The 11558-nt window shown below is 40.7% G+C and overlaps 1 protein-coding gene across 1 annotated transcript; it reads right to left on the reverse strand.

The window, feature by feature from the left end:
- Positions 1–15: 15 nt before the first annotated feature.
- LOC116310611 (transcription factor AP-4-like) lies at positions 16–10434 on the reverse strand. The gene is made up of 7 exons (XM_031727477.2): positions 10064–10434; positions 7873–8038; positions 7550–7648; positions 5707–5877; positions 4899–5045; positions 4598–4762; positions 16–2741 (listed from the first exon to the last, which is right to left on the reverse strand). Exons 1-7 carry the CDS (start codon positions 10150–10152, stop codon positions 2586–2588), a joined length of 993 nt encoding a protein of 330 aa, XP_031583337.1. The 5' UTR covers positions 10153–10434; the 3' UTR covers positions 16–2585.
- Between the last annotated feature and the right edge of the window lie 1124 nt (positions 10435–11558).

Here is an 11558-nt window from a genome sequence, read left to right on the forward strand (position 1 = left end):
GCAACCAAACAGTGGGAGTGTAATAAAAAAGTACAAATTTTTATTTTTTCATCTTTACAAAGGCCTGTTTACCCAAGGTTTTTCTTTTTTTATAAACAAAATATAACAGCTTCTCATCGACCTGGACTGATGCAGAACAAAAACCAAAACTTAAAATCACAATATAAAAGGCTTGTCACTGAAAAAATGAAAAGCAAGACAAATGAAAGATTTTAAACTGCGTCACGGCAAAGAGCGTATGGGGAGAAAAAAAAAACCCAAAACAACCCTTCCTGAAAGCTGATTCAGGCATTAAAGAACAGCAAGTGCTTCATATCAAATATGTCAAATTCCACCAAAAGACAGCAGTGCTGCAACACAATGTACAGAAACATTTGGGTGTAAGAGTTTCTCTGACCAACAACAGCCCAGATTAAAATCAGGCTGTTGTCATGTGTCAGAGCAACACCAAACCCTTTAACAAAGTTTCACAAACAAAATATGAAAAATACCCCACGTTTGGCATGAAAATGCTAGTCTAGCCTAACCTGATGCCTGGGAGTGACTAGTGTCCACACATCCTACACAAGACAGTGTCACTGAACGCATCAGTCATGTGTTCATGAAAAGGGAAAAAAAAAAAAAAAAAAAAAGAACCCACAAGAAATAAACAAAATGTCATAACAAAAGATTACTTCAGACGAGAGAAAATGCCGATTAGTAATATGCATTCAGTTGGCAACAGAACATACAAGAGATCAAAAGACAGATACAAATCCAAAAAAGGGAATGTTTACAGCATCAAGTCAGCGTATCAAATTGAGTATGACAGGAGAGAGGCTCGTAGCAGGGGTTTCCAGTCAAATTCCCAAGAAATATGAACAAAGTAACATGAGGTGGACAGACTTGGTGCATTTTTGAGACAGACAAATGGAGGGCTTGTAGCTGGGTGTCGTGTCAATTTTACATTTTACCAAACAGTGTTTTTGAACTTTTTGTGGCAAATGTTGATGCCCAGAAAACTGACAATGACCTGATTATATGCTCAGTTTTCCCCACCTAAAGCTGCTCATCATGAATTGCCTTGATTAAGAGTTTTCCCTCCCAGTTATTTCTGCGTGTGAGCACCCTGAAAACCCATCCCTGCTCTACACTCTGAGCATGTTCAAAGTGTGTAAATGACAAATATTAAAAAAAACTAAAACAAAACTGGATCTGTAGGAAATGTGATTAACGGTTACATGAAGGGTTTTGGCCTCAGCTCACTGCTCATCAGCAGAGCACCAGGGTTATTAAAAGAGCACCTTGCAAGTAGAGACTACATTCTTTGACACAAGCTCATCAAGTTTCATACATATACTGTAGGCGCGTAAACACCTATTGACGGTGCATAGAGATCTTCACCTCATGTAGAAATGACACCAACAAATGTAATGAAGATGGAATTGCATAAATACCAAAAAACGTTAGTGCATAGTCACTGAAATTAATAAACCAGGACTAAAAGAGACTTAGATAGTCTTTGGAGCAACACCAGAAGCCTGCATGCAGTGCAAGCATATGAATCATCCAAATCGCATCAGCTAAACTTCACATATTTTCATTTACAATTAAAAAAACGAAAAAAATATCTGATTCAGTCAAATTGTCTGGGAGTGATCATAAATTAACACCAGACATTAATGTTGGTTAATATTTTCGAGCGATAAACCAACATTTGATGGCGGCTGGTTCAAAACTGAAATCAGAACTTTATTTAAAAAAAAAATAAAAAAAATCCCCTCAGGGACCCCGGTTCCCTGTAAAAACCTGATAAACCTCCAATTTGTTAAATTCAATTTAAGAAATTGTTCACCTTCCGTATTCAGTAACGCTGACATAAAGTTAACAAAAACATAACCAAAAAGACGACCAAAGTAAATTGATCAAGAGCTTATTTTAAGGGCTTATTTCGACATCAAAAGCATTTTTTCTTTCAAGTAAAATCAGACAATTTCTTTAAGTGAGTATCTTCAAATTAAACTTGTAATTAGGTGAATTTAATTCCAAATTCTGACATTTTGAAACTGCTTCAGCTGTAGTTTGAGTTTCAGAATTGAGAGCTGCTCGGTTATTGCGATCATACATTCAGCTCTCCATTACACTGACTCCCATCAGTTTGAAGCACAAGTAATACTGCCGGTGTGCCAGTGACGATGGATTACTGCGACACGTAAACACAAAATGAAGGGCGGACTGATGCTGATAGCTTTTTTTACACGAGAAGACCCTCAAGTTTCAAAATAGTCACAGACCGGCTCTGCCATTGAAAGACAGCCTCGAGAGATCCCACAGTGTCTCCTCTGCAAGCTGACCATCCTATGTTTTCAATATTAAGAGATTTTACAGTACAAGACTGACACAGAGCTTAACCATTGGATTTTAGGAGTTTGGATAATGCCAAAGACGACTTTTTTTTTTCTCCTTTTTTTTTTTTTGTCAAAAAGCAGTCAACCTCCTGGAGGGAATCTTACAGTGAAAAGGTATTTATGTGTGTGTGTGTGTGTGTGTGTGTGTGTGTGTGTGTGAGGGAGAGCAAAAGAGAGAGAGAGAGTTCATGGGATGGATCAATTCATTGAACTGTCCTCCCCCTCTGTGTCAGTGTCTGTGTCAGAGCAGGCGGTGTCCATGGCGACATGGGCGGGGCTTACAATGACAGCTCTTCTCTGCTCCTCCTCAGCGCTGGCTCTCCTCTCCTGAGTGCGTTCGATATGCTGGATGGCCTGGAAAGGGAAGAAGGTATACTTTAAATATAAGTCAATAACCAGACTAACAATCAAAAGCAGCTTTCCATACAAAGCACACAGAAGTTTTTTCCGCTCCATTGCAGTAAAGACCCATGAAGATCAGGCTAATTAGTCTGCTTGAACATTTTGTTTTAACATGCAGAAAAGCATAGAGACCTGGGTCGTGCACTACGAATCAAGTTCAGCAAACCCAGGCTCTCTTTCTATTATCTGGCTTCACTTAACCCAACATTGGCAATCAGGCTAATGCTTGTTTTATGGTAACACGTGTTCATTTTTGTAGGTTTTTGGCTTTGGAGAGGGGTATGCAACCAGCACAAATGTGGTTGCATGCAGTCCTCCAATGACGCAACAGCATGTAGCTCGACAAGCATGACAGTATGTGTATGCTGACTGGTTGGGAAGTGGGCTGGAACAAGGAATGGAGCGATGGCCAAGTTCCCTCCAAACAGGATGTCAAAAGATGATAAAATAGAGCATGTGAGGCACAGATGGTGACTGCAGCGGATACTTTTCATTGTTTTAAAACAGTCAGTTTCACTTCAGCTCTTTGTATTATCTCTGCCACAGCTGGCAAGGACCAGGAACAAGCAAAAGCAGCCCACAGACTAAGGACTGACACCACTGTAACAGCATTACTACTCTTATGGTAATGCTATTGAACCGGTACTTTAACATAACTCCTATCAGATCATATATGATTTTGTCATTTTGTCATATCAAAATATAATGAATTAATAATAATTAAACAATACACTGTAAAGTAAGTCCATGTACACTGTATCCAATATGTAAAATTTCAAACCTCTGCACTGAACAGATGTTGAGGGCTTTTTAAGACAAGTTATTGTGCTGTGACATTAGTTTGAGTGCAGCCTCCAAATCACTGAGTGATCTGAAACTAAATTTGGGGATTCGGGATTGGGAATTGAAAGCAACGGTTCAGATGATGTTTTGACGACCTTGGACTGAATGCATAACAATCAGCTTGCTAGTAATTACGTTTGATCATTTAATCATTAAACCACTTTCATGTTTTAGATAAGATAACTGATAACTTAGACAATTGCGTGCGTGTTCCAGGGTGCTAGTCTTACATAACTTGACAGTGGCAGATGAACTATGAGCTAAAAAGGAGGAAACTTTGTCCGAATGTGATGCACTTTTGCTTAGTGTTTTCATGTTTTTGCCTTTCCAGGACAACAATCGCTGTCAGCGCGGACTCTAGTGATGTGCAACCGCGCCACTGAGCACAAAGAGCAGAGTATGCGTGTGCATGTGTGAGGCAGATATACACCACCCCTCACATCTAAGCTCAGAGACAGAGAATTCTCTTCTGGACAGGAAATAGCCAAAATGCATGACAGATTAATGTCTCAAATAGTAATGATGGTGGTCAGATAAAATGTAAAATAACAATAATGTCGGATTTTACTGACACACCAGTCTTTAACAGTTTTGCCTCAGGGTCAGTAATCCCGGGTGTTTCGGCACCCATCCCTACCACAGACCAGTTGTTTGTGACACTGCCCCCTGGTGACAGTCTTCAAACCTGTCTGTAGGACCACTGCAGAAACATTATTTGAGCCATTAGAAGGAAGTGCTATAAAACACGAGGAAAATGCTGGTTGTGGTTGCCTTTGAGTCTACCCAATTAACATCGAGCACCACACAGACGTTTTTCAGGGCCGCTGAACACACATTGAACGTGTCAGACACCCAAAACCTGCCTAGTAAGTTCTGCAGTGTGAAAATGTGATGTGAAGTAATGCAATGTCAATGCCTAATCAGCAATGATCCTCTGAAGTGGAAAAAAAAAAAAAAGTTCAAACCTGCACAATGGTGTCCAGGTTCTGTCTAGAGGTGGACACCGTGCTGGTGTGGGCTGACGGGCTCATGGTGACCACTGTGACATGATGGTGGGGGTGCTGGGTTAGTGTTGGAGCTGGGACTATCACCGTGGGATGGTGGGTGGGGGCAGGGGGAGAAGCCAACACCTAGAGGAACACACAAAATATTTATAAAACAGACATCAAAGTGAGTTTTCCATCACATACAAACATCTTCTACCTCTTCCAGTTCAGAAACAGTAGCACAGGTACACATTATGTTTTGAGCATGTCTGTTTCTAACCTGTGGACTGTGTGTTTGTCTGTCCACAGCGTGGATCTGGTGTAGCCGTAGCAGCGTCTGGCTCTGGATGAGTGCATGCTCCTCTTCCACCTGCTGGGTGATCACCTTCAGACGCTCTGGGTGCAGCTGAGTGTCCAGAGAGCGCACCTTACACAATGCACACAATTACATCAACCAAAGATAGACCCCCAATTTCAAGAGCAACAAAATATATCCAAGCATTCTATCAAATAAATACTCTAATGGGGAACCTTGTTTTAACACTGTAATATCAACACAATGTTTCCACTGGAAACATAATGACTGTCTGTGAAGGGAAGAAAAAAAAAAAAAAAAGTGTCCAAGACACATAACTGCCATGCATTCCTCTGATGTTTACCTTCCACTTAAACAACTTATTAAGGTCTTGTTTGTATTCTCCACCTGTCCCATTTCTTTTGTCTCAACCTGCTCTTCAGGTCGATCCAGGATGCGAGCTTATGAGGAACCGGCTCAAGTACTGGAAAATCTGTCAGCCCCACAAGCTGAGTATTTTAGTATTTGATATCATGACCAGTAGTTGAGACTATTTTGTAGCCTAAAGGTGTAAACGAACTTATTTATATAACCTGGGTAAATCAACGGTCCTGTTTTTGTACCTTTTCTTTTGAATCAAACGTTCTCTCTTATTTGTAATGACAGCAAGAAACTGAAATGTGTTTTAAATATTTAGCGTAACACGGAAGGAAAAGGATATTTCTCTTCCAACCCCCTGCTTTAACCTGCCCCTTGGGGATAAACAGTCTTTCTGATTCTGATTTAACCTCACCTGATCCTCCAGCTGCATGCGAGCCGAGCGCTCCTTATCCAGTTGCTGCCGCAGCTCTAACATCTCCCTCCTCAGCTCTTCAACCTTCTCCTCCTCCATCATGTCTGGAGACCCAATCCCTTCATCCTTCTCCTCTGCTCGCCTCCTTTTAGGCGATGAGCCACTTAACTCCTGTAATGACATGGAAACCACATTCGGTTAAATGTGAAACAACATGATTGGTGTAATTTTCTTCTCCATTTAAAACAACACATGGTGCCTATGTTGACCTGAACAAACAGGCAGTGTGCCAGGTGAACCAACGGGAAGGTAAAAAATGACTCCAGTAAACTTACATTTAAATGCGCAAAGAACAAATTCAAGCTATGTACCGAGTTTGGCAACAAGTGTAATGCATGAAGCTAAACATGAAGTTAAAATTTGTCTGTAATGAAAAGCGTATAAGGTGAAAGACTTAACAACTGACTAGAGGTAAGAATCACAGATATTGCTGTAATTTGCTGCTCATAATAAATGAAGGGATTCTGAAACACTCAAAAAGCTGAATTTCTGTGTTGTCAGTGTGCATCTGTATTTTTAAAATGAAATGTTTTGTTTTTATTTGTCAGCTCTTGGTTTAGCTTCCTCGCACTGAGCATTTTCAAGCAGGTTAACTTTTTTTTTCCTGCTTTATTTGCCAATCTTCACTTTAGGAGTCATCAAATAGTGACTTGAGTAACTGAAATTGGTGGAAGGACTCAATTATGACTGCCTCCCATCTCTATATCTAATACATTTCCTAATACTAACTGATCTTCATAAAGATTCAGCAAGGCTATACATTTTTTAACATCTTAATACTGGTAAATGTAAATCTCTCTCTCTCTCTCTCTCAAGCGGACAAGTTGTAACCACACTGTCTGCTTACACCACCGTCTAATACCTTTGAAGAAAATTACCAGTCTGTGTTGCACAATCAGTGATGGTCAAAGTGATTGTCAACAGCTCTCCAGTCAAAGCAACTTTTAGCTCATTTCCCCTTTGATGCATTAACTTATCAGAATGATGAGGACCTGATTCTGCCTCAGTATAGTTTAATGCTGAAACTCTACACAGTCATGTTTGCAACAGACGTGACTGGATGTGCACGGGCACCTACAACCAACTGTGTGTGCGTCACCTCCACTGATCCATCAAACAAAGGGAGGAGATTTCCAACCACTGGGGTAATCTTTAAATTACAACATTATGTGACTGCACTTGCAGAGACACTCATTTTTCTTTTCCCCTTAACTTTTTTCCACCTGCTGTTTTTGTCGGTGAAAAATTTGGCTGTGTGTGGAGGGTACAATCAAATATTGAGCTAAATATCGAGATTTAACATAGTTTAGCTGTCAGCCTACTTCCATTAACAAGTTAAAGCAAAGCTAAAACATTCATATGCTGTATGTCAATATTGTAAAGATTCCCAGTGTGTCCCTTTGAGCCTTTTTTGTTGCATTTGGGCCATTTGTGTGTGTGTACATACATATACATACATACACATACACACACACACACGTATTCACTACTTACAAAAATACGGCAACCACCAGTGCTACCCCTCAGCCTCTTAGTAATTACACCTATGCTATCATTTTCAAAATACTACATTTCCTTGTTCTCAAGTTATGGCATTCACCAGACTTATGTGTCCATGCTGCCCGGCAGGAAGACAATTACACATCAGCCTTTTACGTCTGAGGGTTAAAAACGGTATCTGCTCTGGTGAACACAGTATCTCATCTATGTGACGCTGACATTAATTCAACCCAATTTCAGACTTAAGAATGTTTTATGGTAAAAAACGGGGACATGCTGTTACCTGGATGAAGCGCTTGAGCTGATTGTTCTGTGCCAGAAGCTGCGTCTTTTCCTGCTCCAAGGTGAAGATATAGTCTGCTGTCTGCTGCAGGATGGCCGCCTGGAAGGGAGAAAACCAAAACCAAAAGCTGAACTCTAGAGCAGAGCCTGGACATGTGACATTCGTGCAAGTCCAAAAACAGGCACAAATTAACTTTATTCCCTGCTTTGTGCATTTGTGCTGAGTCACTTTGTATTCCTCCTGCGCCAGCATTTGGTTCATTGAATAACACTGTGTGCGCGCACGTGTGTGTGTGTCTGTCAATGTGTGCACGTTTGAGACACCTTGCTGAGTTTCTCCCCGTCGGTGTGCGGCAGGAGTGTTTTCAGGGACTGGAATCCTGCGTTGATGCTCTGCATACGCCGGCGCTCGTTGCTATTAGCGATTTCCCTGCGAATTCGCCTCTCTTGGTCCTGAGCAGTCTCTGGACTGAGGGGGATGTTGGCCAGGCTGAAGGAGAGAGGTCAAAGGAAGAAGATGATCATGACTGTGTCCTGAAGTCACAGAGAAAGCGTAAGTTCCCCTCTCAAACACAATCAAGTTTATGATTAGATCTGAGCAAATCTGTATTCTGGGTTAAAATGACACAATGGGACAATAAAGTCTGTAACTAGCTGCAATCTGAAACCTTTTACCTGGAACTTTGCAGGGCATTTACTAACTGCACGGCAGTCTTTGAGTTTCCCTGAGATGAACTTGTTGCCCCTTAAAGCACTTGTAGAGCATGAGTATGAATATCATGGCAACAAAACCTTGTGACATATTTGTTCAGAGGGAAAAATAAGTGAACAATTTAAGTCAAAGACTGCTGCAGCAAACCTGAAGAACCAGATTTGTGATGTTTTACTAGGCCTAAAGGTGAGACAGAACACACGGCTCACATAGTTGTAAACATGTCTGTCCAACAAAACATGAAAGAGTAGGCAGACATGTGCCAATCAAATTGTAAAGCTTGCAACTTAACAGCATTTAAGTGTGATATTAACATATCATCAGTAAACTTTCTCTATTACTTAGATTAATACATAATTTAAACACTGTATTAGATCCTGAGGTTCTAGTTCTAGAGTGAAATATGCAAATTATGGATCATTTACTTTCGCTTTTATAAATTTAGACACCAGGAAGACATCTTTGGGAAGGAAAAAAATCCTAAAACGTTAATTTGTAGATAAAAACTGTCTTTATGCCTGCCATTTCTTTCCTTGGTGTTAAATATATAGTAGGAAAAACTATTCGCGGAAATTCTGTGCCATATCTATAGCAATGTTTAAGCACACAAAGGCTTTTCTTTGGCTACAAAAAAGTGAACGATTAATTAAAGAATAAAAGATTAACAACCAAAACTATCAATATCAAAGCCAAAAAAACTTATCTAAACAAAAACAATTATCTGTCAAATCATGTAATTTGATGGATAGCATGCGTTTCATAGAGATTTGTTTCTACACATTCAGCCTCATATTAACGTTTGACACAAATCATAGCGGTGTTTATGTCGGCTCAGAAAGAAACACTGCATTTCTCCCACAGAATTGAACGCACCGGGGTTTGTAGCTCAGACATAAAACCAGCTGTTGTCTGGTGACGCTGCCGGGAACTGCGGGCCTCCGGCACGGCCGCCGGGGGGCGCGTCTGCACGGTAGCAGTCGTGAAACGTGACTCCACTTCGCCAGAAGCCGCAGGCCCCCCTGGCGTCATAGAGAACAATGCTTTCCCCATTTAGCATGGAGCTAGAACTTAAGTTATCGATCCACCATTAACCGATAAACACTTCTAACTGTCGCACCACACAACAAACGATGTATTTCAGCTAAGCGACTCAGGAAATACGAGTTATGAGACGCCTGTGTGTATTTCACACGGCTGGAAGGAGTGCGCAGTGAGAGCTAACTAGTTAGCCACGCTAAGCTAATTTTAGCACAAGACGCAACGACGACTGCGCCGCGAATCAGTATTTAAACACACATTTTTACCCCCGAAACACGATTTTACACCACATACTTAATCATAGCTACACATAGATGAGACACACGAGCGATTTAGTTAATATGGCCAGTTTTTTGGGGCAACGGTGACGTTACAAACGTGATTTGTTGTGTAGCAGCAAAGCGGCGGGTTAACTACCACGTGCTCTGGACGGCAATGTATCGATTTCACCTCACTGATTTACATATTCCTGAGCCAGGCGGTTACAAACATGCTTTATAATAAGTTATTACAAACAATTCAGCCAGCATATTTAAAAACAAGGGGGTAAAATGTTACATATACCCTCGTCTCTAACAACATCAACTGGCACAAGCACTGGCAGCTAATTTCCACAACCACGCTCCTGCTGCCAAGACATGGCAGCGAAGCTAACAGCATGCTACATGAAGGCAGACTGCAGCGCACACACATACACGCGTTACACGAAAGGTTATTTATTCACGCAGTCCGGTAACAACACGGATGGTTAGGATTTTTGCGCACCTGCAGAGACCTCCAATAACATCCTTCTCCGATTTCTTGAACTGTTGTAAGGACTGTATCTTCTCTGTCGGCATCATGAAATATTCCATGCTTTCAAAGCCACCTTCAGTCCGTGTTTGCTGTTTTCTTCTCCCTCCCCTGCGCTCCTTGTTAAAATAAATAGATGTTCGGTTGTTTTTCGTTCTCCCTCGCAGAATTTCCACTGTACTCGCCAGTAGCTTACATCTAAAAAGCCGCTTTCAATTCGGTTTGACTGAAGAAAAACGTTAGAAAAATAACAATTCAAGCTGTGTTGCTTTCCCCAGCTGATGGGGCTACCTCCAGTGTGTGTGTGTGGCTTCTTGCCTCCGCCTACTACGAGTGTGTGTGTGTGTGTGTGTGCAGCTGATCTATGTGAGGCGGGAAACAGCTGGTTGGAATCAGAGCTCGTTTTCCGGAAAGCAGAACAAACAGACCAGCAAGAATCTGACGGCAGGCAGTGCTGCAAATCTACGAGCAGTGAGCAAAATACCGACTATATAATTTGAACTACGCCAAACTATAACCCGGGAATCAGCAGGGTTAAAGGTAAATTTAAACTGCAGCGGTTCGCGTCTTGTTTTTCCAAGTGCAGCGACTGACTGTCCAGTGTTGGTACTAATAGCCGTATCACATAAAAATCAAATACTGACATCTTGATTGTGATAAAAGTGTAAATAATATTGTAAATAAATGACATTACCAAGCTTATGAACAAACCGTCCATAATTTTTGTCATTGTAAGTTAACAAAGGACCAACATGAAAATGTGTTGGACAAAAAAAGTCATTGCCACCAGTGTTTAAAATCAAGCACCTTCTGTACAGTCTGCCTTTACAAATATTTGTGAAACAATGTGTTTCTAGAGCACTCAGTGCATTCAAGTTTACTACAGTAACTGTAGTAACAAGCGAGTGTGTCAAATTTCTTCCGTCCTAGATATTCCACAGTGAGCTGTATATGGTATTAATGCAAAGTGGAAGTGTTGAGGAACCACAGCAACTCAGCCATGAAGTGGTAGACCACGTTACTTTAAAGAACAGAGTCACTGATTGTTGGGTTGCATAGTGCATTAAAATTGCCAACACTCTGTCTTAATAATGCCAAACTTTCAAACTGCCTCTGGCATTAACTTCAGCACAAAAACTGTATGCCAGGAACTTTGTGGCATGACTGAGCAGCTCGTATGTGCATATATATATATATATATATATATATATATATATATATATATATATATATATTTTCCCTTTGCATCGGTTTTTAAAAATTATTTAAAATTGCTCCAAATGTATTTTTTAATTTGTCACCTTACATATGAATACAAAGGACACAATGTGAAAAGTAAAAGGAAACATTACAGCTGAATAAAATTCTTATATGCAGACTGATAATGATTTATTACAGAAGGAAGCTCCTCAGCATAAAAAACTCCGGTTTAGGACAGCAGGTGGCAGTATTAAGCTGGAAAGTCACC

The sequence above is a fragment of the Oreochromis aureus genome, linkage group 6, assembly GCF_013358895.1.
Source record: "Oreochromis aureus strain Israel breed Guangdong linkage group 6, ZZ_aureus, whole genome shotgun sequence".
In the NCBI taxonomy this organism is placed as follows: Eukaryota; Metazoa; Chordata; class Actinopteri; order Cichliformes; family Cichlidae; genus Oreochromis; species Oreochromis aureus.

What these genes read in the sequence shown, in the direction of transcription:
- LOC116310611 (XM_031727477.2), bottom strand. Translation starts at nt 10,152, where the DNA reads ATGGAATATTTCATGATGCCGACAGAGAAGATACAGTCCTTACAACAG. An exon ending in ACGGGGAGAAACTCAGCAAG is followed by an intron (nt 7,649 to 7,872) that starts GTGTCTCAAACG and finishes TCTCCCTTCCAG; the next exon opens with GCGGCCATCCTGCAGCAGAC. An exon ending in AGCTCAAGCGCTTCATCCAG is followed by an intron (nt 5,878 to 7,549) that starts GTAACAGCATGT and finishes ATGTCATTACAG; the next exon opens with GAGTTAAGTGGCTCATCGCC.